At 37.4% G+C, this 27,498-nt stretch overlaps 1 protein-coding gene across 7 annotated transcripts in view; it reads left to right on the top strand.

Annotated features, from left to right (window-relative positions):
* Nucleotides 1–27,498, top strand: part of C1QTNF1 (C1q and TNF related 1) — a 78,611-nt gene that overhangs the window by 39,162 nt on the left and 11,951 nt on the right. For 2 of the 7 annotated variants that reach the window (XM_074225019.1, XM_074225020.1), the window contains one exon: nt 23,913–24,105. In XM_074225019.1, the coding sequence (XP_074081120.1) occupies nt 23,924–24,105 (182 nt within the window). In that variant the 5' untranslated portion in view covers nt 23,913–23,923. Of the gene's footprint in view, nt 1–429; nt 732–3,245; nt 3,332–5,005; nt 13,786–15,268; nt 15,304–23,912; nt 24,106–27,498 lie in introns of those variants that run through there. The other 5 variants (XM_074225025.1, XM_074225022.1, XM_074225021.1 and 2 more) reach the window with 5 other exon arrangements.

Raw genomic sequence — 27,498 nt, 5'->3', positions numbered from 1 at the left:
CTTTGTCACTGAATGGAAGTTTAAAATTCACAGGTTTGGTCACAGGCATCTCCAGACCCCTGGTCCCTCTCATCTTCTAGCTTGGTGTCCGCCGCTTCTCAACGTGGCCCTGAACGTCTTTGGTCTGGGCTCCTGATGCCACTGCCTCCTAGCTTTCACAGGCACAAGTAGGCTAACAACATCTGGATTGACTTTTAGATGCTCTGATGTTGCAAGTCTGATTCTCCAGGCTGGGCTGGTTCCCAAGGGGAACAGCAGAGGTTGATTTCCCCCTGCCAACCCGGGCACACACAGAGTTAATACTTAACTGCTGCAGTTTGTATAAAATGCCCTGGGAGCCATTCAAGGCTCCACCGCGTCTCACATCTGGCTGGGGTTTTCTCTTTACGTGTTTGTCCTGGTTTCTTCCTCTCTTCCTTGACTTTCGAGAAACCGCATTTCCGCTTCTGACCAAAGAAATCGCGGAGCCTTGGAGATAAAGGTGCTGGGAGAGGACTGGCGCTGGCTCGCACTGCCCCCCACCCCCACCCCCTTTTGGCTTTTTTTCTGTCCTCGGGACTTTCTTCCCTCGTACTGTCTCTCCTACAAACTCGACCTGGCTGGGGAGAAGGGTCCAGCCCCCAGGAGATGCTCTAAGACCACCGAGTCTCTGCTGAGCCAACTAGACAGTTGCCCGTGGAAAGGCAGACAAGACAGAAAACAAAATCCTCAAGAGAGAAGTGGACCGCAAGGTAGGCTGAACGGGGCCGGGGCTAGGTTGTGGGGAGTCGGGGCGAGGGCGAGAGCCGAAAGGGGGCTGAGAAGAGGGTGCGGGTGAGGGGAACCCGGCACGGGCTTGCCTTGTGGCTTCCTGGACCCCAGCGGCAAAAGTGACAGGACAACTTAGCAGCAGGATGAAGGCTGGGGTGTCCCGGGGCTGCCGACTGGGGCACAGAAAGGGAACGGGTCCGCTCGGGGGTCCGGCTTGCCCCTTGCTGTCATTCACTCCAGCCACAGACAGAGGGGCGGCAACTTAGGGCCTTACTCTTTGGATTTGGAAGGGGAATGAGTGCTTGGGAACCTCTCCCGAAGACTTCTGCTAGTTAACAGTCTCCGGACTGGATATATACCTCCTTTTGTTCTGCTTGAGGTATTTTTTGTCATCTTCGGGTTTTTTTTTTTTTCCTTTGGGCTTTCCTGAGAGACTAAAAAAAAGATAAAAGGTGGAATATGCCTGAGTATGCTTGGTAGGGAGCAGTTACCCACCACGGGCAACTTCTTTTTATGACTGGGGCGTCAAGATTTATCCTGTCTCCACAAATATTACCGGAAGCATTGACTTTCAGCTTCTGCATTTAAATAACTGAGATGTTCCTGGAGGGAATCCAGCTTGGACAGGAAAAAACAATGTCACTTCACCAGGCTTGCTTGAGGGACTTTAGGGCTGTTGCATATGCCTCCCAAGGGATGATGAGTCTTCGTGTAGTACATTTGTGATACTGGAGACACAATATACTGTACAAATTCATTGTCTTTGACTGCTATGTAACACACTCCAAACACACAACCTGTGCACACACGTTAACTCAGGGGCAAACAACCTATAGACATGTGTTTATCTCTATGTAGGGTGTGTCTGAGTGGGGCTCTAGTCATCCTAAATGCTTCACTGGGCGCACTTGTGAGTTTCTATCTTTAGACAGAAGCACCATTTAACTGGGGATATCCGTGCAATCTGTGCACTTCTTTTTCTAAAGACAGATCATACCCTGGTTCCCAGTTAATTTGCAGATCGTCCTAAACTCTCCCCATGTGTCTTTCTCTGCCCATGAGCCCGTGTGACTCTACTCTGTAATTTCTCCACTTGGTTTGAAGAAGCATGTTGGTTCTCTAATTTCTGTCTCTTTCTCTCTCGTTTTTATCTACCTTTCTCCCTTTTTCCTTCTCTCTCTCCTTCAGGTTTTAGAAACAGGGATTTTGTGTAGATGAGAATGTCTTGTTTGAGCAACCTAAACTAAAATGTAAAGTTCCCTGAGAAAATGAATTTTCCCAAAGGCTAGATGTACCACAGGTCCCATTGGGAAATGTGTGACGTCCTTGGAAGTTGCTTTGCTCCTACTTTTTTTTTAAACAGAGTAAAGAAACATAAGCTCTTCCAATAGTCTGCCAAGGCACACATGGCATCTTTGCAAATGAATGTACTTAGTCCTGTGTGTGCATTTCTGCCTATATTTGTACAATTGCAGCTACTGATAGTGCGTTGGTGACATATCCTCATCTTGACACAATCATCAACTGGATCTAGGGACAGAAAGTTGGGAAATTTTTTCAGCAGATCTGCTCAGTGTTCCCGCCAGAAGAGTGCCAAAGGATATTATCTTTTCCCTCTCCCTTCCCCTGTGGAAATATAGAGTTTTAGAGCAGTGAGAAAATTTAGAAATCATTTAGTCTAATCTCTTCATTTTTAAAGTTGAAGAAATTGAGGCTCAAAGAGATTAAATGATTTTTCCAAGATGACTCAATAAGTTAATGGCAGAGCTGAGATTTTTGTCTTTGGATCTCAAGTGTTTAGCTGCAATACCTTGTAAATGGAAACATCACTTAATAGATGCTTGTAGGATTTAGCTGAATTTTTCTAACTCCCAGGAAGTTATCCCTTTGCTTGTGGAAAATTCCCTGTTACACAGAAGGAAATATGTTTTCTCTTATCCATGGACCTTATTTCTTTTCCTCTCTGTCTTTAGTGGCACTCTCACCCCCACTTTACAAAAGGTTAGAGGATGTGCATTCATGAAATGTAACCTTTGCAGATATAAGGAGAGAGCTCTACGTGAAAGGCAGAACTTCTGGATCCTTGGGCATAGGGATTTTAGATTGAAGCTCCCTTTTTCTGCCAATGTAAAGATCTCTGTCCTGGTGATATAGTTAGCATGACAGGTACATATTAAGGGCCAATGATGCCCATTGGGAGTGACCCAATCCAATATTCTCACAGGAAGGGAACATTTGGCCTTCTTCACTCCTAGGTTGCAACTTTCCTATCCAATCTAATAAGTATGGAACATTTTTTTCTGAACATGCTTGGTTTTTGTTCTTAGTTCCCTCCTCTCTTCCTCAGCTGTAATTAGTATGACTCATAAACCAAATATTCTGGCATTGAACTTTATCCATCAAAACAAAGATGAAAAGAATTTTGTAGGCACAGTCATGTTGCCAAGTGTCTACACTATACATTTGCTGCTGTTTCTTTTGTCCTCTATTGCCAGTACCTGGTGTCTCTCTGTTCCTTGGGTTGATGGTAGCTGTGGCTCCAGGGACCAGCTAGGCCATGTGCTGGGCCTATACCAAAGGGGTGAGTGTAACATGGGAAGAAACAGGAGGGTGGAAGGGTCAAAGAAATATTTCCCCACAGCTGTTTTATTTTGTAATTGGTATAAAGGAGAAACCACTTTGACAATCTCTCCCATCTAATTCTAAAGTCCACCCATCTAATTCTAAAATCATCCCTTTTGGAGTACTCAGTCTTGATAATCTGAAGAATTCCATGGAAATATAAGAGGGAAAGATCTGGCACCAAAGGCTAATACTCTTAGTAATGAAGTATGGGAATAACCATTCCATACTCTTGACTCTAGGTTTCTTCCTGCTTAGACCTGTAGCATTCTCCTTATTGCTGGGTCTGAAATGAGAGTTAGTCACTTAGGGATACTGACATGCTTCTCCCAATGAAAGAAATTACATACTTTGGATGCTAACTTTTAAAAGACCTTCTAGAACCACAAGGACTTTGTTCTGTGATGCTGCCCTGTGATTGATATAGCTAGATTGTGCAGGGGATAAAATGCTGGGCCTGGAAGTCAGGAAGAACTGAGTTCAATGTCAACCTCAAATACTTGTGTTATGTTAGACAAGACACTTGCTTCAGTTTCCTCTACTCTAATATAGGGATGATAATAATATCTCCTTCCTCTCTGGCTTGTTATGAGGATGAAATGAAATATTTGTAAAGTACTTAGTCCAGTTTCTGGTACATAAAAAAAAGTGCTTAATAAATGATTATTTTCTCCTCCTTATCTACTTCTGCAGACTACTCAGTACAGGACCGCAAAACTTGCTGTTTGTTATAAAACACACTTCTATCATAGTTTCTGTGTCTATCCTTTTGGTATGGCAAAAAAGGTTTGATCATAAACATGGAAGTAAAAAATGAATGTTCAGGTTTTTCCTTTTCTTTGATCCCTAAGTCAAATATTGAGACTTTCACTGCTTGAGCCTCTCTCTTTGATCTTGCTTCTCTGGGGTGAGGGTACTTTGTGTGTGTATATGTAAGGCTGTGTGTGTGTGTGTGTGTGTGTGTATGTTACAGAGAGAGAGACACACACAGAGATAGAGAACGTGAATACACTCACAGAGAGAAAACATATCTCAGACTCCCCTTCACAACAAGCATAATAAGTTATGTTTATTAACCAGGCAAGATAAGTAGTCTTCTCAAGTATTTTATAATATGGTTAAATCTCTGTATTCTTGTTCATGCTTGCTTTTCCTAACTGGGCTTGGCATTCCTGCCTGCAGAGTCTGGCTTTAAGTGGGACTGAGGTATGTACAGGTTTGTCCAAAGCAGCGGAAAAGCTTTGGGGTCAGGTAGAGTGTCCCTGAAATATCTTTGAGAGACTTTGGAGCAATCCTTTACCCACAAATTCTCTGTATGGTGAGCTAGAAACAGAAGAGTTATCTCTGTTTCCAGGCCCTGCTTTTTCCTTCTGCAGAGCTGGTGTTGAGCAGCACTAGGACGGAACAGCTGCAGAACAGGATGTGCTCAAAATGTGTGCCCATCTCTCTGGCTTCTGCAGAAATTTTCCTTGAAATGAAATGAAACAGAACAAGAGACAGTCAGGAAGACAGATGGAAAAAAAGAGAATGGAAGGGGAGGGAGGGAGGGGGAGAGGGAGAGAGAGGAGAGAGAGAAAGAAAGAGAGAGAGAGAGAGAGAGAGAGAGAGAGAGAGAGAGAGAATAATTCAAATGTTGTTGTTGGCTAAAGGCAAAATTTAAATTTCTACATCTTTCCAGGAACCCCTTTTTGCTTTAGTTGCTAGCCCCTCATGTGGAATATTTGGCTACTAGCCACAGGAGAAGCAGTCTTGGAAAAGCAAATTATTTTTCTCAATAATTCAGATTTATGAAAGTCACCTAGGACTGACTGACATCTTTCTTAGGTACTTGAGCAAGAGGCATGTTGCCTTGGTCATAAAATGTTCAGATTTTGAATTCTATCTCAAAGGTTTCTGGGTCTGTTTTAATACCTTGCAACACATAGCACGTTTCTTCTTGGTCTATGTGTGATAATGATGATGATAATGATGATGATAATGATTATAATTACTGTCAATTATTTCAAAGCCTTGGATTCAGTTCCACACTCATAACTTATTTATGTAATACAATACTGGACATAAAATAGAAACAAGTGCAGTATAGTGAAAATGTTAGCATATTTTATGGAAAAAATTCTCTAAAACATGATTTTACATCATAATCAAGAAAAACTTATAGAAAACACAGCATTTTTCAAAGAGAAATGTAAACTCATGGTTTGTCTAACCTCATATCTATATTCCTCAAAATTGCTAAATATGACTTCCAAATTAAGAGGTCAAATCAAAATATTTTATTATTTTTTTATTTAAATGACTAACATCAAAGTATTTGCCTCTACCAAAAAATATTAAACAATTCCTTGATCTCATGGAATCTTTCTCCAATGATATAAAAATGTTATCTGGACTTGTCTTAATGTTTGCTAAGGAAACGCTTGCAGCTTGAATCTGGAGGTCACATTGAATTATATGAAGGTGTTACCTACAAATACCTTGGCTTCCTCTAGGTAAGATACATTGAGCAAAAAATATTGAGAAGGCTTAGGCTGAATATTAAGAGACTTAATGGAAATCTTTTAAGTTCATAAACGGTGTCATCTTCAGTGTCTTATTCCCCCCTCATCCTACCATCCAATCGCCAAATATTGCCATTTTTACCTCTATGGCAAACACATTCTACCCATTCTCTCTCCTTATGTTTCTATCATTTTAGTTCAAGATTTCATCACCTCTTACATAAATTATTATAACAACATCATCATTAGTTTCTATCTAAGATCTGTCACCACTCCAAAGTTGGTCCTCCACATAGTGATCAGAGATTTCTTATTCCCATTCAATAAACTCAAATGCCTACTTATTGCTTTTTTAAAAAAACTAAATTTTATTTTCCCTAGTTACATGTTAAAACAAGTTTTAACATTCATTTTTAAAACTTTTAGTTCTGAATTCTCTCCTCCCTCTTTCCCATTCCACTCCCCCTCATTGAGAAAGTAAGTTGAGAAAAGTTAAAAATATGTAATCATACAAAAATAATTTCATATTAATCATGTTCCTTTAAAGATAAAATATAAACTTCTATTTAGCTTTTATAGTCTTTCACAATCTGAAATCAACATATCTTTCTAGCCTTTCTGTACATTAGTTCTTATCCCATATTTTTCAGTTCTGGCAAACTGGTCTTCTCTCTATTAACTCATAGGAGACATCCCATTTCTCTCTCCATTTCTTTGTACTGGCCATCCCCATGCCTGGAATATATTTCCTCATTACCTCTGCCTTATGGAGTCTTCTCCTCCCTTCCTCCCTCCCTTTCTCTCTCTCTCTCTCTCTCTCTCTCTCTCTCTCTCTCTCTCTTTTTCTCTCTCTCTCTCTCCCTTCTATAATTTTAAGTGCCTCTTTCTATATACACTCTTTTGCTGGTGTCCCCCCCAATTATCTTAATTTATTCTCCTTATATTTATTCTGTATATACTTATGTATGTTTTCTATGTACATATTTTCTGAACTAATATAATTTCCTCAAGAGCAGGAGATTGTTTCATCCTTTGCATTTGTATTGTATCACATTGCCTACCATACAGTAGGAGCTTAATAAATGCTTATTAATGGGTGTCATCTTGAAATCAAGCTAAATAGGTTAGCATTTTTGTAATATTAGCCTTATTGTTCACTTTTGAAAGTTGAGAATAAGTCATAACAGATATGGAAAATATCTTAACAAAAACCTGCACAATATTAATTGAACATTACCATAAGCTAGCCAAAAAGAAAAGAAAAAAAGAGGAAGAGATTGGATAGACTGTCTTATACCCCATAATTAACATGTCAAAAACTGACAAAAAAATACTTTTGGAATAAGTGGACAATACTTCACAGAGGAAGAGTAAAGGCTGGTAACATGTACATAATATTAGATTTGTCAAATGTAGCTTAGTGGTTAGTTCCACATGGAGTTATAAAATAGTTAAATTTCAAGAATAGAATCAAAAAGTCCTCATGGTTGACATCTGCATGAACTCAGTCAACAATTTATTGACAGAGAAGCTTCAAGTAAATGGAATCATGTTTGTGGAATCAGAAAAGTTTATGATGATAATTCAGGAACAAGTATTAGTCATAAGAAATTATAGAAAAGTTATAATTAATACTTATTGATCAATGTAGATTATATAACAAGGATGGAGAACATTTTTTCTGCCAAGGGTCATTTGAATATTTACAATATCATTCTCAGGCTAAATTTGGTCAAACATTTAATTAATTCACCCTTAAAAAGCTATTACATTTATTGAATTTTCAGTCCCACCTGTGGCTGCCTTGGCAATACCAGATCAATATAGCCTGCAACTAGAGAGTCCCTGTTCCTATTATATAAAGACATGCTAGAAACTATGCAAATGTATCCCTTAAGGATGTAAAAATTGGATGACTATCAAATACCTAAAAAGTTATTTCTGGGAGTTTAGAATGATATAGCACAAGCTTGGTATCTTTCATGGACTAATAAAGAATAAATCCCCATACTATAAGATCCAAACTTCAAAAATATCCTCGAGAATTCAATTAATAAACTGGACTGAAATTGGGTAATTATCAGAAACTTCCTTGGGGTTCACAGTCACCTACTATAACATTGATCTATAAAAACTTAAGAATAATGCTTCAGAAAGATGTCACCTTATTAAATCCCTATAATTTCCAAACTCTCTAGAACAAAAAACTAGCAGAGGAGATAAAAATTATTTGAGAATTAGGATGGTATATATGCCATTCCTGTTGTCCTGTATGTTTTTGGAGCTGAACTGAAGACACTTTCATTTTATAAGTGAGGAAACCAAGAGAGTTAAAGTGACCCTACCATAATCATACAACTACTTAACCCAGTTTTTCCTGCCTCCAAACCTAGCATTCTGTTCACTAGACCATACTAGATATTGCATATGAAAAAGTTATAATGTGAGTTCTAACCAAAAAAAAATGCAATATATGGACCCAGGCATGCTTGGCTAGATCTGTTTCATTCTGGTGTTATTCTTATCGACTATGATTTCTGCAAGACTGAGGATCATGCCTCTTTTTAATAATTATAAAGCACTTACTGTACAAGATTCCTATGTGATAGCTCAGGTTTTATTATCTCTGTTTTACAGATGAAGAAACTGATGTCCTGGACTGGACTGGACTTAGGTTGATCCAATTGTTCAGGCTAGGGATTGGAAGGAAGTAGGATACTCATAGACATCTGATTCTTTTTTTTATCTTAAACTATAACATTCAATGTTTTATTATTATGTATAATTTGTGGATTTTGTATTACATGAAGATTTTTATTGGCCTTAAAGTACTTGTTTCCCTTAAAATTTAGTAGTTTCTTTTTTTTGAATTATAAAGATTTGATTTATTTTGAATTTTCCAATTTTTCCCCTAATCTTACTTCCCTCCCCCCACCCTCCACAGAAGGCAATTTGCAAGTCTTTACACTGTTTCCATGGTATATATTGATCCAAATTGAATGCGATGAGAGAGAAATCATATCCTTAAGGAAGAAACATAAAGTATAAGAGATAGCAAGATCAGACAATAAGATATCAGGTTTTTTTCCCCTAAATCAAAGTAGTCCTTCTCTGGATACAGGAGACATCTGATTCTTAACCAAAAATAAGTTTACTTCACAACAGATTGGAGAGAAAACTTGACAATGATACAGGTTCAGTAGCCACAGTGTCTCTTGTATTCATACAGAAACTCATCTAGTCCAAGATATATTGGGTCAGAAAGAGGTGTTGACTTTTATGGCAGTAAATCATCCATCTAGTCTGACAGAAGCCAACTCCTTGAGGGTTAGCTTTCTTATATGTGATCCAATTACAAAATCACGTCAGTCTAGCCCTAGTCCTCGGGACCAATCTTAGCTCAGAGGAAATTTCCTTGACTTTTGTGGAAAAACAGAACTTAATTGACTTGTCCAAGATCACATTGCTAAAAGCAACTGAAAGGGTACAGTTACATACTCATCTGGGGGATTTTTGTTCCCTGTAAAGTGAACTGGCCTTAAAAACAAATCAAGACATTTATCTTCTGGCACCTCTCTACTTTCTTTGCTTTACTTTCAACCATTTTATCATCTTCCTCACCTTCCTGAAGTCACTATCTCAAGGACTATAGTACTTTTTTTGAGTTAGAGTACTCAATTCATTTGATTTTTTAAAAATTGTACTACATGCCTACTATTTGCAAGATAGTACGGACTGGATATTTAAAGAAAAAATGAAAATCAGTCTTTGACTTCAATGAGCTTCCTTTTTTCTCAGGGCCATCTCTGGTAGCACACTATGTTCTCCTTTTAAAATACATATTTTTTTCATTTTTAAATTAATGAGCATTTCTTTTCTCTTCCATTTCACTTTCAGTTCCTTCAAGACATTTTCTTAAGTCATGAACTTAAGGCCCTTCAACATTCTGGTTGCTTATCCCTTGGTCCTCTCTTGCATCCTCAATAGTATTCAGTGTTTAAATGCATCCCAAGGGCAGCTAGGTGGCACAGTGGATAGGGCACTGGCCCTGGAGTCAGGAGTACCTGAGTTCAAATCCGACCTCAGACACTTAATAATTACCTAGCTGTGTGGCCTTGGGCAAGCCACTTAACCCTAGAATGTACCCCAGATCCTTAATTTGAGGACCTCTTCTAGTATATACTCTTTCTTCAGCTAGGAAGGTAGGAGATTGATCCCAGAAGTCACAGGGGCATTTGGGGTGATGGATGTGTATGAATAAGTAGGGATTGCACTTTAGAGTTCCAGGTTGGTTTATATTTATGTTTCTGTGTCATCTTTAGGTAAAGATTTGACCCAAAGAAAAACTAGTGCACAACACCAGCTCCCAAGCTCATTGTGTGGATCTAAACTCTGCTTACTGCTTATGCAGAAACAGGTGAAGATGAGGGTTGTCTTGACCAAAGGATTAAAGTGTTTTATTTATTTCATAGAAGCTTAACCTATGCATGGAAAAAGAAAAGTCTAATGAAGAAGAAAAAAGGGATGCTACAGTCCCAAACAGAATAACTTAGGTAGAATGAAAAAAAAAGAGAAGGAAGCCAGATACTGTGCTTAATTTATAATTTTAAATTATAACTATTATTTCATTTGATCCTTAAAATCCTGTTGTGATATTATTATCCAGTATTACAGATGAGAAACTAAAGCAAGCAGAGGTCAAGTGACTTGCCCAGGGTCACAAAGCTCATCTCTGAGTCTCTGAGGCTAGATTTGAACTTAGATCTTCCTGAGTTTCATTGTGCCAACTAATGGCCCCCATGAGCTAACTTAATCATGCTTCCTATATCCTCACCCTCAAAATCCAAGAAGTTGGAGTGTCTAGGGCAAAACTTGATAAGTCTAAATTGGATCTTTGTTATTGATTAGTCTGTTGCATTGCCGTGATATTTTATTGGATCCATTGCTTTTAGTTGAATGTACTTGGAAGATAAGAAATCAGTCCTATTAACTGTTTTTTGTTATGATGGCTATTTAGTTTGTTTTATCTGCAGTTAGAAGTAGAATAAAATTCTGTTTTCTGAGTAGCTTCATTTGGTGTTGGTTGGAGGATTGGGAGTTAATAAGGTTTAGGGGAAGGGTCCAAGTCTTGAAAGAGCTGATCAAAGTTATTTTTGTTCCTGATATCAATCAGTCAATCAATCAATAATACTAGTAGAGTTGTGGAGTCATAAAGTCCATACCAAACCCTTTATTATCCTTCAATTTCAGAGCTATCACCAGCAACTGATGGGAGCAGTTAAATCATAGACATGACAAAGAATCTCTTCAGAATTTTTCTTTTCCTTCTCCTATCTCTAACACATTCTGCTCAAGAGCTTAAAGCTAGGAGGTAATGTGAGGACATCTCTTTTACCAGAGAAAATTGGTGTTTCTACTGGGATGGAATAATAGGGTTGGAAGCCAAACTAGTATGCAGAGCTGGCAGAGCTCACTCTAACAGTGAGATCAGTCTTGGTCCTTAGACTCCCCAGTTGTCCAGCTGGGGGTAGACCCACTGTGGAGGTTTGTGATTCCAAGACCAAGAAATTTCAAAAGGAGAAAGTGGTGATTTTATAAGGCAGGGAGAATTTTTGCTGAGACCCCTTTTGGGGCCAATGAATATCAATCCCTTTTTCATGTTTGCTATAGACCATGCCAGAAGGAAAGAAACCACTGATTGACAAACTAGCAATCAGCTCAAGAATATCCTCTCCCTTCCCCTAGTCTTTTAATGAATAGTTCTAACAAAAGAAACTCCTGTTTCCCTTCTCATCTCAACTAATCATCCCTTTCCTAAAAGATAGAGAACTTTATAGAAATATTGAAAGAGAAGATTCAGAGAGCAAAACTGATCTCAAAATGTCAGTCTCAGTTGCAATTGTTTGTTATATAGTATACACACAAATATACACAAGAAATATACATGTAGAGGTATGCACATGTATGTATTAATATGTGTTCCAAATGCATATGTATGTATTTATGTATGCAGAAGTCACCAGATGGTATTGGTAAGCAAAGCAGATTGGGCTGTCAATCATCTCCTGAACTAAAAGATATGCTGAGCCAAATCACTCCCCTTCTTTCCTGTTTGTGGAGCTTTTCTCCTGCTTATTTTTCCCTCCAGGACCTAGCTTTCTCCTCCTAAATAATCTGTGGGATCATGATTTATTTTTCAAGTTCCAGGTGCCAAAAATCTGCTGTCAGAAAAAAATAAGAAAAATACCTGTATTTTTCTCACTCACAACTTGTGGTTAGTATCAGCATACATTTCAAAATATCAGCCTTGGGGTTTTGAGATTCTTTGCCAGGCTTGTTGCAGTTCAGTTCTAGGTCTCCATCAGGGGTGTACTAGAGCCAACTTTATTGTTAAATTTTTAGGGTCAGAAATTGTACCTCAGGAAATAAGCAAAATGGTACCAATCTGGGCTTCAGTTATTGTTTGATTGTCTAGACTTAAGAAATAGATAGAGAAAATGTTAAGAAGGCAGATTAAGCTTAAAGTTTCCCAGAGAAGTAGTTGGTAAATACCACTAGTTCTCATATTTTACCCTAATGGGTCTATCCACATGTCTAACCAATTCACATATTTGGATCAAATATTTGTCATTTTAAAGGAGGAAATACATTTCCTTACCTTCTCTTTTGTAATTAAAAGATAAAATGCATAGTTAGATTAGCATTTACTGTTCCAAAGGGTTTTATGAGAGGTAAATAAAATCTAAACTGCAAATAACAGATAAGGAACAAACAAGAATGCATGTGGACTGGAAAAAAGGGCAAGCAACTTGACTAGAAAGGTAAAAGGGATAGTTCTAACCTACCAGCAAGCTCTCATCACTCTAGGGTTGCAAGTTCTGGTGATACTTCTCTTATTGGTCTTAACATGGGATCAGTATTGCTTTTTTTTTTTTAAGGTTTTTTGCAAGGCAAATGGGTTTAAGTAGCCACTTAATCCCAATTGCCTTGCAAAAACTAAAAAATCTTTTTAAAAACTGTTATCCTTTATATTAATGAGGTCATTGTCATTATTATTATTCTCTTGGTTCTACTTAACTTCAGTCTTTCCAGGTTTCTTTGACTTCCTCATATTTGTCATTTCTTATTGAGTATCATACTCTATTAAATTTACATACCAGTTTGTTTAGCCATCCCCCAATTGTTGGGTACCTACTTTGTTTCCAGATTTTTTGCTACCACAAAAATTGTTACTCTAAATAGTTTGGCACATTTGGGACTTTTTTTCTATTGTTGTTTTGTTTTTTCTCTTAGCCTCTTGGAGCTTATATGCTGGACTAAGGGTACAAATAGCTTTGTCATGTTTCCCTCAGGATACCAGATTGTTTTCTGGAAAAGTTTTCCCAATTCACAACTTTACCAACTGCCTATCTTCCCATAGCCTCTCTAACATTGACTGTTTCCAGATTTTGTCATCATTTCACTGGTTAAGGAAATATAGCTACATTGATATTCGTGAATATAAGGGGGAACAACCTTTTGGCAGTTCTTTCCTTCTCCCCCCAGAGAGTTCATTAATCACACTAATTGTTCATTTACTAAATTGAAGGAGATGAAGAGAGAGAAAGTTTCTAGTTGATGATGATGTTTGCTCACCTCTTCAGAAAACCATTTAATATTTAATTCTGCTGCTATATAGTAACCTAACTTTTGAGTTGTTCAAAAGTTCTTGGCCATGTAACTAGATGGGCAGGGACAGACAGGATTTTGGTTGTTCTTTTGTTTTGTTTTTATCATTAGAGTTTCCTAAGCTCTGAAAAGCTTTCGATTTAATGTAGGGAGAGACTATCCAGAATACCACTAACTCTGATCTTCTCCAAAAGAACTTGTGGATAAATGAAAATGGAAGCCAGAGCAAATAGAAGGAATGAAGGTGAGTAGAATGAAGAAGGAAGCTGTCACAAAAAGAGTGATGCACTCCACCCAGAATCTGAAATAGCTATTGAAGCTGTTAAAGAGCAATACTGGGGGCAGCTAGGTGGCACAGTGGATAGAGCACTGGCCCTATTTGTTCATTTAAGGGGTACTGTTAAGGACTATGCTGCTAGCACTGTTTTTACTTAGTCCACTACCCCCCCATGTATTCCCCAACATCAACTGACCAGCAAAACTATTAGAAAACACCTTTACTGAAATTAGAACAAGAACAGTTGGTCCAAAATTTTCCCCCAAAATGGGATGCACTTTCCCATAAATGTACATAATATCCATGGGGAGAATTGACACAGTCTTAAAACATAATGGAAATAAGGCACACATATGGAAAACACATGTGACAAAGAGGTACCTCCCATGGCCCTGGAAGTCCTATTTTCTCCTTGTTGAATCCTCATGGAGTTTCCCTTAAGTGTAACTCTCTATTACATTCCCAGGGTCAGTGACTTTCTAGGGGTCATAGCTAGCAAGTCTCTCAACAATGAGAAGCCATAAACCCTGAAGCTGCTACCATCTTTGGGTAACTGTCTTTACACATCTGTAACTACTTCCACTGCTGTCAGTCACCAATGGACAATGCTACTACCACCATTCTTATCTGATTCCTGAATTTCTCAAATGCACAAGGACCCCAGACACTTCTCTTTCATAATGCTCTTTCACCTAAAATCAGGAAAAAACAAACAAAAGAGACAGAGATGACCTTGAGCTCATTTCTGCCAAGGCCAAGGTTGGAGACAGAATAATCACTTTCCTCTAACCTGACCCTCAGAAGCAATTCAAAACCCTTTGAAGACACAATTGGTTCCTGTATTGATTAGAATTCTGATGTCTTTTAATATAGCAGTATGGTGAAGTATAAAGAGTTTTGTCTTTGGAATCAGAGCACTTGGATTGGAATCTGGCTCCACAAGATTGACTTCATCAATCAATCAATAAACATTTATTAAATACCTACAATGTATTCAGTACTCTGCTAGGTCCTGGGGGATTAAACAAAAAGGCAAAAGACAATATGTTCCTTCAAGGAGCTTGCAATCTAATGGTAGAGACAACATGCAAACAAATATATAAAAAACAAGTTATATGGATAACCAGGAAGTAACAGAGGGAAGGCATGAGAATTAAGAGGGGTTGAGGAAGGCACTTTTAGAAGGTAGAATTTTAGTGATAAAGGAAGTCAGAGATTTCAGTAGTTGGAACAGGAAAAGGGAAAACATTCCAGGCATAAGAGACAGCCAGAGAGAATGGCCCAACCCAAGAAATCAGAGTTTCTTGTTCATGGAAGAACCAGGAGACTAGTGTCACCAGATCTAAGATTATGTGTTGGGGAATAAGGTATAAGAAAACTGGAAAGGTAAGAAGTGGGGAGGTTTTCAAGGGCATTGAATGCTAAACATCGTGTTTTTTATTTGTTTCAGGAGGCAATTGGAAGACATTGGAGTTTATTGAGTAGGTAGGGATCTATGTAATATGATTGGATCTGGGTTTTGGGAAAATCACTTTAGTGGCTGAATTGAGAATGGATTAAAGTGAGGAAAAGAGTCTCTTCTTTTTTTCTGATATGTAAATACACAAGAAAAAGACAATATCATATCCACTAAGTTGTTGTTTCTTGTCTGAGGGACACTGTCATATTTGTAGAGCAAAAACAAGTTGACTCATCCTTAGTTCACTGAAGAATCAATACTTTCCCAGCTGAAGTTGCCAGTTTTACCCCAGTCCTCTAAGCTGCTTTTGTCTTATACATCCCACAGGTATCCCCAAGGAAGCGATCATTCAAGATATTATCAATTATTTTACATGTATAATGAAAATAATTTCTAGTAAACAAAGAATAGAGTTCTTCCTGGACAATTTTTTTTAAATGTCAGAACTAATGTCAGAATCATTAGAAAAGGTATTTTGTCATCACACCATGAAAACTCTGGAGATCAGAACTCATTTGGATAAACTGATGAAAGCAATTTTGTTGCTATATAATGACACTAATAAAATTATTTTTTAAAAAAAATATGCATTAGATCTTTACAAATTTTCCATCTTTCATTTCCTCTTGATAAAGTTTAATTTTTTCTCAGTTTTGGACTGGGAGTACATGAGAACTGTTTCATTGTAAATTTGATGGCATAATTATGTAAAAATTACTTAAGAGAACAATAATTTTGATATGTTTTCCTTATGTAACAGCAGTAGTCATATGTATCTGTGACTCATTCCAACTGGATTGAGCTGGTTTCCCCATTTTTAGTGAGTTCTTTGCCAGTTGATTGCTGGATTTAGTTCCATACAGATGTATTTCATTTGTTGTGTTTTTAGTTCTATGGTTTTAAAGAATGGGTATTATTCAAAGGAAATGTGCAAAAATTATAGTTCTTAAAGAGCATATTTCAATGACTGTTAGAGATATTGCAGTGGTTATTGGTGTTTCAAGGATCAATCAAGTCTGTGATAAAATATCATGTGAAAAAATCAAAGCACAAACAGGGCAGTTAACAACAAAAATAATGTCAAGAACACAGCAAGCTATTGTTAGGTGAAACAGTCTAATTAATCTTCAGGAAAGAAGACCTTCAGAGGGATCCAGAACTTGAGAGTTGTTATTTATTCCTCTACAGTGAGGTATAGGATTCTTGAAGTCGGAAAAACAGCGAGAATGCTATAAAACATCCAGAACAATTTATTCCAATGGCCACAAAGAAGTTTGAAGCAGGCACTGTGGAGCACTAAGAGCTTGGTCACCCACTGCATCCTAGGCCATTGACAGTCATCCTGACTTTTGTCCTACCACTGGATTTTGATGACTGTGGAAGAGAGAACGAGGATGATGACTTTGCACAATTCTGTTTCACTTAAATCCAATTTACTCATGAATCAAGATATCACTTGTGATATCATTGGTTCTCTTTGAAAATGACTGACAGGCCAATATAGTGGCATGAAGCTAGCATGCCTCCAGAGTTCTTCTCTACACCATGTTAAATGAAGCCTCATAATAGACATTAAAGCTATAGATTACACCAAAAAACAAAACAAAACAGTTCAAAACAAGTTTTCAACTGTAGACATCATGGAGATCTTCAGTGAGGGTTTGTGTTTTTGAGGGAAAATTGGAAGTAAAGTTCAGATAGGTTGTAGAGTAGGAAAGCCAGAGGGAGACTTTTAGCCATAGTGTAGTCCAGGTCCTGGTAGAAAGGCTACAAGCCAGCAGAGAGGGTCCCAGACAAAGTCTGAACCCTGGGAACACTGGAGCAAAAGACTCTGCATAGGTAGAGCCTGGACATAAAGGAGGAAACAAACCTCTGCATAGGCAAGGCCTAGGCTGCATAGGTAACATCTTGGCCAGTGAGTCAGACCCCAACTCCTGCACAAAAAGCTCAGGGACAGAGCTCAATAATCAAAATGAGCAAAAAACCTAAAAGAGCACTAATCATAGAAAGTTACTATGAAGATAGAGATGATAAAAATGCTACCTCAGAAGAAGAAAGCAGTGACAAATTGCCTACTTAGGAAGTCTCAAAGGACTCTATGAATTGGACTCAAATCCAAAACCTCATAGAAGAGCTTAAAAAAAGAATTTTAAAACTAAAGAAGAAAGCAAGAATTAAAAAAGAGAAAAGAAATGAGACTCATGCAGGAATATTATGAAAAATTGATAAAAGAAATAAATTCCTTTAAAAGTAGAAATAACTGAAAAAAGAATGCAACTCTTCAAAAAAACTAAAATCAACCAACTGGAAAAGGAATGCAAGTCATCTAAAATTCAAATTGACCAACTGGAAAGAGAGTGTAACTCAGCAAAAAGTAAAATCAACCAAATAGAAAAGGAAACACAAAAGTTAAATGAAAAAAATGAAACCCTAAAAATTAGAGTTGGACAAAAGAAATAAATGAATGTATGAGACACAAGATTCCATCAAACAAAATCAAAAGGATGAAAAAATGAAAAAAATGTAAAGTACCTTTTAGCAAAAACAAAAGACCTGGAAAATAAATCCAGTAGATATAATTCATGAATTATTGGTCTATCAGAAAGCCTAGCTCAAAAAAAAAAAAAGTCTGGAAAATATCTTTCAAGAAATTATCAGGGAAAACTGTACTAATATACTAGATCAAGAAGACAAAATAGACCTTGAAAGAGAACACAGAACACTTCCAGAAAAAGGCTCCGGATAAAAACTCCAAGGACTGTCATAGTCAAATTCCAGAATTCTTAAATAAAATAGAAAATACTGCAAGAGGCCCGAAAGAAGTAATTTAAATACAGTTTTTCAGAATTACACAAGACTTATCAGCTTCAACATTAAAGGATTGGCAAGTCTGGAATATGATATTTCTTTTTTTTTTAAGGTTTTTTCAAGGCAAATGGGGTTACGTGGCTTGCCCAAGGCCACACAGCTAGGTAATTATTAAGTGTCTGAGGATGGATTTGAACTCAGGTACTCTTGACTTCAGGGCCAGTGCTCTATCCACTGTGCCACCCAGCTGCCCCCTGAATATGATATTTCAAAGGGCAAAGTATTACAACCAAGAATTCACTACCCTGTAAAATTCAGCATATTCTATCAGGAGAAAAGATGGATTTTCGGGGCAGCTAGGTGGTGTAGTAGATAAAGCACCTGCCCTGGAGTCAGGAGTACCTGGGTTCAGATCCAGTCTCAGACACTTAATAATTACCTAACTGTGTGGCCTTGGGCAAGCCACTTAACCCTGTTTGCCTTGCAAAAACCTAAAAAAAACCCCCAAAAAACCCCGATGGATTTTCAATGACATAGAAGACTTCCAAAATTTCCTGATAAAAAGACCAGAACTGAACAGAGAATTCAGTCTTCAAATACAAGACTCAAAGGATGCATTAAAAAGGTAACTGGAAAGAAGGAAAAACACAAATTGTACACATTAAATTGTATACAACCCTACAAGGTAAGATAATGCTTGTAACCCTTGATTTTTCTAGGGATAGTTAAAGGGTTGAATATAGTTGAAGATATTGTACTTATGGATATGATTGGTTCTTGTCTTTCATTATTGAAGAAGACCCAAATGACATCACCATGTTTAAGGCAAATTACAGTACAAGTGACTGTGGTGGATCAGACCATACAGTTTCAGAATGCTCTACCAGAGCACAAATAGTCCACATGCACACCTGGGGTGTTTAAACTTATATATTTCATGTTTCCTTTGAGTTATTTTAATTCTGCCTTTCTCATAGAGCTCAGCACTTTCTCTGATGAGGGCACCCTATGCTGGGCAGTACCAGTGGCTCCCATTCCTTATAATCAATTCTAAAGCTCTTAAGAAAGAGACTTTTGGATGTCCCAGTATTTAGAGTACTTAGAGGTTCTATACATATTTAAATCAGAAATAACTTTATTAGAGACCAAGAGGTTTGAAGTACAATAGTGGCAGAGGGTAGAAGCATACTGAGAAAGGTTGGACATAAAGAGCTTAGGATGTGATCTTGTCTTAATCATGCTTAGGGTGCTAAAGGGACAGTGGGAGAGAATGTATTGATACTTTTGTTGGAGAGGGTGGTAGGGCTATGGTTGTAATACTATAGAGACAGAGGAAGAGAGTATACTTAAAGTAGCTGGACATGAAAACATAATGAAGAGATTTTGCTTTGCTTGATATTTTGGTTATAATTGGAGGGAGTATGCTGGGGGCAGGGCAGTATAAATGGTTCATGAAATGATTTGGTTTTGCATGAGGCCCATGAGGATTGTGTGTCCATGGAGGGTATTTGAAAAGGGAATAGGGTATAAAGTAATTATAATTTTAAGTGATTCATGACTCTTCAGAAGGTTATTTCTATTGAGATAGAAGATGGGAGGGTACTTAGTGACAATGAGGCAATGCTAATCAATCAATCAATCAGTCTTTAAGACTAGAACTTAGTATATTTGGACAAAGGGAATGTAAGGACAAGTCAGGATTAAACCAATAAAAACATTAAAAAGAAGGACTCTACTGGGAGAAGGCTAGGCATTAGTGGATAAGTAACATCAGGTAAAGATACACAAAAACCTAGAGAGAAAGAAGGGAGGGCGTGAACACTGAATAAATCTTACTCAATAGATTTGGCTCTGAGAGGGAATAACACACATTCTCATTTGGGTTTAAAAATCTATCCTATCCTACAGAAAAGTAAGGGGGGAAATGGGCAAGAAAAGGGAAAAAGGAACTGATAAAAGGGAAGGTGAAGGTAAAAGTGAAAGAAAGTAAAGTTAAAATTTAAAAGAAAAATTAAAGAGGAAAGGGAGCAAAACAGTAGTGAGGAGTAAGAGGAAAGGAAAAAGAAAAATTTAAATGGGGAAAACTAGCATGGAGAGAAATGCAGACTGAAGAGTATGTTCACTTTCTTAAAATTTCTCTTATGTTTTCCTTCCTATTCTGTAGTTTTCTTTCTTTCCCTTAGTCCTAATACCTCATACAGAAAATGATTAATATGTAAACATGTTAAACACAAATGTACATGTACAATGTTCTCTAGACTATTCGCTGCTGAGGGGAGGAGGGTGGGAAGGGAGAATGGAAAAAATTTTGTAGCTTATAAATTTGCATGTGGATGAATATTGAAAAACTTTCATAATGTAATTGGAAAAATAAAATAAAATATCAATAAAAGAAAAAAGAAAATGATGGACAAATAACAAAAACAAGAAATAACAAATTACAACTGTTGCTCTGAAGAAAAAATTGCTTATTGTGGACAAGATTATGCCCCCCAAAATGGAGTACTGATTCTTCCCAAACGTAATTTTTACTGATAGAAATCACTTTTCCATGAAGATGATATAAAAAAACCAGAAGCCATCTATATGACCCTGTAAAGTCTGAGTTTCTTCACTTGGCATCCACCCAAAAGTTTAGGTGACTTTTTATTTTCAGTAGGCCTATAAGTCTTGTCCTCATTGAGGGAATTATGAACTGTTAAATATGTTAAGGAGAATAACTGTTATAGAAATACAGGAATTTCCCAGGGATAAAATAGTACAAAATAAAGATTTGCATCCTGTCACAAAAGGTTAAGAAATTAACGAGATTAAAGAGACATAGAGAAAGAGAGAGGCTGAGTCAGAGACTGGGTGGGGGGGGGAGAAATTCGCTTCAGTGATCTGGGAACTCATCTGATTGAAACCCCATTGAAAGCTTGAGTGGGTAGGGCCTATCTCAAGATAGTTCACTAGTATTTTAACTCTGAAATTAGAATGGAATGAGATACTCCAATGCCTTTCTAGAGTTAACAGAAGGAGATTTACTTAGCTGGATAAGTATAATCAACAAAGATATGCATTGAAAAGGAAGTTACCCAGTCTCTGAATTGTTTGAGATGGTCCACTACAGAAAGGTCCTGTAGTTCCTTGTGATTATTTTGTTCTCAGGAAACCTAGAAGTGTTATTAACCGCCAACTTTGATTCCCTGAGAATTTTGTCTCAAGGATAGTTTCAATAACTTTTGAGGAAGAAAACTACCTTAACTTGAATGGGGTAAGGATATATCTCCCACCACAAAACCTTTGACTTATAATTAAAGCTAGACTTGGGGAAATAGAATATTCATGGAACATAATCTTAATAACCAATGGAATGTATGTTTTATGACAAAGAATATGTCATACTCTTGTGAAATCAATATTAAATTGTATAAAACAAATGATTTTAGCAAAAGCAGGATGCATTGTATATTAAAAGGTTTTAAAGATGTAAAAAATTTATAAGATTTAGTGTAGAAGTAAATAAATTTAATTATTTTACTTTGTCTTAGTTAACTTGTACTCCACAGCAATTGGCTTTGTGACAAATCATTTTCGTTCTAGACTTCAGTTACTATACCCTTAAAGCAATGAGGTTATTTCTAACATTCTTTCTAGTTATAGGAGTCTAAGAATCTATAAATAAAACTAAATCTGATAGTTTGGATTTCATCAGCAATGACCCTATGAGATTCCCAACCCTAAACAAAGCATCAGGGATAGGCTTAGCTTTATACTGTAGAATTCTATCTTACTTGACATTATTGAATAGAGCCTTGAAGTGCCCAGTTTTGAATGGTTAAAATATGCATGTAATTTTCCTTATTTTAAAATCAAGAATTGCCCTGCCACAGATATTTCATCAAGCACTCAACAGCTTTTTTTCAAAAATGAGCATTTTGAAACTTTGTTAAGGATTTTAAGGTCTAAGAGTTTTTTAAGAAAGCAAATATGAAAGGGAAATGTTGTATTAGAACAGTATCATTTGAAGGGGGTAGGAATACTCTTTCTAAATTAGATGTTTCAGGAGGCATATTAAATAATTTCCTACAGCACTATTGTAGTTAATGCACCTACTTTCTTAACCACCTAATTTATCAGGGAGGGGCAATGGGAGAAAATAATCCAATATCACATAGAATGCAATAAAGGGATAATTTAGTCACTTTAGTGACTCCAAATTCACTTGGGATTTTTCTCCTTTTCTAAGTGGGTCCAGTAATAATAGTTCACACTCAAATAATCCTTAATAGCTTACATAACACTTTCTTTATATTACTCAGAACCCAGGGAGAGCTCTTCTTTCTATAAAGACCCTGGTTTTCAATTTACATGGACAAAAATTTCAATCCTAGGGGAGAAGACTTTTCTCACACTCTTTGGTTCATCTCAGAGAGCCATAGAAAATTTCTTAAATAAAACTTAGGGTTTTAATAGAGACTAGGGTCTCTATTAAATTAAAGAAATTAATTAGGTCCCTTCCATAAGAGATATTCAATATATAAAGTAATTATTAGGTATAGGATAGCATTTATTTCCTTCACCACAAACTAAATGCTTAAAAATCCAAGAGCCTCACACATTAATGAATCACCTATTTTAATTCTCCTGGGAGTTAGACAACTTTGTAGAACTGCTCGAAAGATATTTCACAATTTACCTTAGAGCGGAGACCTGGAAACTCATAAGTCCATACCTCCTGGAAAGACATGGCATTGCTTTGATGTTCTTAGTCTTTTTAGCTACAGAATCCTGTTGATAGCTATCATTTTCTCCTCTTAAAAAAAAGGTTGAGGAAATCCCCCACTACACAGACAGGTCCCAAGATTCACAAACAGGGCTGGAAATGACCTTTTCTCAGGAGTTTTCTTTAGTGATCTGGGCTTAAGGAAAGAAATACAGTAAAGAGAGAGCTGTAAACTTCAGGTCCAAATCTCAGGGTCCCATAAGTGAACCCACACTCTTGCTACTATGTGTATGCTGTCACCATTGCATACCATATGGAGGGGAGAGAAATCTTACCTCTCCCAGGTGGACATCCAGGGGATAACCAAAAAGAGCAGAAGACAGAATTTTTTTAAATTACTCCTAAAGCTTAGTGAGGACAATTCTTCCTAGTTCAATTGTCAATAATCTTCATTCAATTACAGGGACACACAAAGAACTACTAGGAGCAGCTTTTTAACCATATCCTTTATCACCAAGGCAAAGCACATGTTTGTCCATAGAGTCATGTGTGTCCAACCTCAGTTCAGTTGATTGGGTTCTCCTAGTATAACTTTTTATATTCACAACAGCCCTATGAGTTGGTGCATCAAGAATTGTTATCTCCATTTCACAGATGAGAAAACTATGACTCAGAAAGTTAAGGTAACTTGCTCTTTGTGTAACAAGTGACTCATGGAGCAGTGTTTCAAATCTAGACCATCTGGCTCCTGATCTAGTGCTTGTTCTGTTATATCTGGCTTCCTCTAAACAACTGGGTGTTTAATAACTGGGAGAGCATTGGTTAAAGGAGTTCTAAATGTGAATTTCCATTTGTTTTACTCTTCAAGGTTTTGGAGGGACCTCTGTTTTTGTGTTGGAGCAAAGACTGTTATTCTAAGCAATTAGTCAGTCAGCTCCCATCTCTCCAGTTTCAAATAGATGGGCTCAGGTCTCTATTATAATAGTTTATTGGATCAAAATGAACCCTGGCAGAGGCATTTCCCTATAACTGTAGATAAGGGGTGGGCACTTCAGGTATTGTTTCATCTTCTATGGTTCTGACTCTCTAACTTTCCTTGTGTATCTCTTTCTATCCTAGAGCAAGGAAAAATGATTGGGTCCTGCAAATTGGGATTCATTTTAGGATCCTGCCTGCTACTGACTCTCATCTGGTGTGACCCAGCATTGGGCAGGGCATCACAAAAGCAGCAACCTCAGAAAGACCAGGAAGAGACTCAGGAAGAGGTTAAGGTGGAGGACTTACCGCCACCATTGCCGAATCACACTGAAAAGTGAGACATTGGGAGTACTGGTATAAGGCATAGGAATTGGGGCTATGTGAGAAATTTGTCCTGGTGGTATGGTGTAATGTAAAGAGTAAATGAATTTGGAATCAGTGAACCTGGATTCAAATTCGGACACTCCTAATGAATAGTTTATAACTTTGGGAGTTATTTATTCTTTAGGAATCTCACTTTCTTTGTAAAATAAAATAAATTGAGCTGCATTGTTTATATGAGTTCTTTTTATTCTAAATCCTATTATTTTTTATGAATATGAGCCCTTAATCACTGGTTAATGAGATTGATGCTGCATCTCCCAGCTTTGCAAGCTTATAACTTTACTATGTCTAAAGCCTTGACCTGTTAGTAAGGCAGGATTCCTGGATCCCATAGCTAGCTTTTCTGCTAGATTACAATCTTCAGAACATTCTGGTTAGTGACTCAATTTCCTTATCTTGAAAGTGAATAATTTATTAGTCTGGACACATATAGCTATCTCCCAATACAGAAATTTCCTTTGAAGAACAGCAATGTCTATAACTTTTTTTAGAGTTGCCTGGGATACTACGAGGTTAAGTAATTTGCCCAGATTTTCTGTATCAGATTTAAGCCCAGGGTTTTCTGATTTCAATATAAATATTCTATTTCTATGCCATGCTTCCTCTCATATTATAATTAGCTATACCAGTGCACATCTTTCCCTGCTCTTAGAATATGAGCTCATTGAGAGCATGATCTGTGTCCTATTTATCTTTATATATTCAGTGCCTCTCTAGCACAGGTGCTTAATAAATTGTTGAGTGAATTAAAAAAAATAATAGTACTGCCCTCCTTCCACATATAGGATAATGTGAAGATACATGAGATAAGTCCTGCTTCTACTATATATTTGTGTGACTTTGGGTAAGTCACTTAACTTTTTAGTGACTTAGCTTCCTCACCTGAAGAAAGAGGGGGCTGTGTAAGGTCCCTTTTGGTCCTAAACTCTGCGATACTAGTAGAGAAGGATCATAATATACAATACATCTTGGAATCATACATTTAGGTCCAGAGGTTCAGATCCAACTTCTTCATTTTATAAAGAAATTAAAACCCACAGAACAACTTGCCAACCTGGCACAGGTAGTGTGGAAACAGAGGGAGATTTAGAACCCTTGTATTTTTTTCCATTGGACTGCATTGTCTCCTGTTATTCTCTTATGACTTCTCTCTTCCTATTGAGGCAGCAAGAGCAGAGAAGTTTGTTTCATAGAAAACATTAGAATCTTCATTTTCCCTGAATGTGTTAACTTCAACACTTATCTGGGATGTTGCAATGATATTTATAAAGTACATTGAGTTCCTTGTATGACTAAAGAAAAACCCATGTTGAAATTGTCACCTTGTTTCTCTTAGTTTCTTGAGAGCTGAGCTCACTTCTTCCTTAGCTCTGTTTTGAGGACATAGAAAAGGGGACCTGAGCTGGGTTGATGCAGCAGAGTAAAACTATACTGGCAACCTCTGAACTTAGTTTTCCTGTCTAAAAAAAAAGAAAAATAAATCTAGAATTAAGAGACTTAGGCTGGGTGGGTCTAGATGCAACGAATCTGACAAACTGGATAACCATGGGCAGGTCACTTCACTTGGATGAGCCTTTACTCTAAACTAAAACTTTGAAACAAATGAGAACATTATTTCCCAGCCTGTGTAGGACCAGCTGAGATCCAGAGCATCTAAGCAAAATTGTCCTTGACCCAAGATATCTCGGTGCAATTCAGAAGAACACCACTAGGTGGTAGCATGAAACTGTTGCCTTATATGTGGTCCTAGAGATTTTCTGGTCCATCTAATTTCAAGATGTAAACATTACTACAGAGCATAGAAGATTAGGACTGGGAGGGGTCTTGTAGATGATTTAAACAAATAATTTTCTTATGAGACAGATGAAAAAGCAAGCAAAGAATGTATTTTATTTTATATTTGACTATTATTTCCATACAAATAAGCTACATGCAAGGTACTCTATGAAACTTAGATTTAGTTAATAAGAGGCAAAGTGTTATATGGATAAACTTAGAATCAGAAAAAAACAAGATTTAAGATAGAGCCTTTGAAAGTGATCTGCTCAGTGAATGGGCAGGTCACTTGTTCTCTAAGCCTTATGTAACTGTAGCCAGAGGGTGGCTAGATAGAGCAGTGGATAGGGCACTTACTAGCTGTGTGACCAAGTCACTTAACCCTGATTGCCTTGCATCCAGGGCCATCTCCAATCATCCTGATTCATATCTGGCCACTGGACTCAGATGACTCTGGAGAAGAAAGTGAGGTTTGTGACTTAGCATAGCATCCCCCTCACTCAAATCCAATTCATATTCTTGTCATGACATTATCCTGACACATCCCTGATGTTGTGATGCTCTTCAAAAATGAAGGACAAACAACATTAACTAGCCAGACTATTCAGCTTGGTGGCAAGTAGGTAAAGTACTAGGTCTGGAGTCACTTAGACCAGAGTTAAGATCCAAACTCAGTTAACAGCTGTGTGGCCCTGGGCAAGTCACTTGACCCTGTTTGTCTCAGTTTCCTCATCTGTAAAATGCAATGGAGAAGGAAATGGCAAACTATTCCAGGGTCTTTGCTAAGAAAATCTCAAATGGGAATTGAACAAAGAGTTGGACATAATTGAAACAATTCATTAACAATTGTAGTCAGGCTGACCCTAGATGCAGATGAAGCTGACAAGCTTTAAGTTATAGATGGGATATAATCTATGCTGGTGCTTGGACAAGATCATAAACCTTGAACTTATTGATGGCCGTGTTCATTTCGGTTATTGTCTGTTAATAGAATGGTATAGAGGTAAAAGTACCAGATTTCGAGTCTAAAACCCTGGTTATAAAATATCCTACTATGTGACCTTAGGCAAGTCACCTTATCTCTCTGGGACTCAGTTACCTCATCTTTAAAATGAGGGAATTGTACTAGATCATTCCTTAAAGCTTTTTCATCTTTGTGGCTATATCACCTAGCAGAACACCTGAAATATATTAGATACTTAATAAATGCTTGTTGATGGATTGATGAGACCTGATTTCTTTAAGTGTTGATCCATCTTTGATGTAAATAACACTCAAACAACCTTGCATCTTTTTTTTTATATTTTTTTCAAGGCAATGGGGTTAAGTGGCTTGCCCAAGGCCACACGGCTAGGTAATTATCAAGTGTCTGAGGTCGGATTTGAACCCAGGTACTCCTGACTCCAGGGCTGGTGTTCTATCCAATGTGCCACCTAGCTGCCCCTCAACCTTGCATCTTTCATTAAATATTTTTCTAATGAACAAAGATTAGTGCCATACCTTATATGGTAATAATAAGAAGATGCTAGATGAATATTTATTGAATTGAATGTGTTTGGTTAACAAA

This window comes from Macrotis lagotis, chromosome 2, assembly GCF_037893015.1.
Source record: "Macrotis lagotis isolate mMagLag1 chromosome 2, bilby.v1.9.chrom.fasta, whole genome shotgun sequence".
Classification (NCBI taxonomy): Eukaryota; Metazoa; Chordata; class Mammalia; order Peramelemorphia; family Peramelidae; genus Macrotis; species Macrotis lagotis.
The sequence above is the reverse complement of the archived record's forward strand: the minus strand, read 5'-3'. Positions and strand labels throughout refer to the sequence as shown.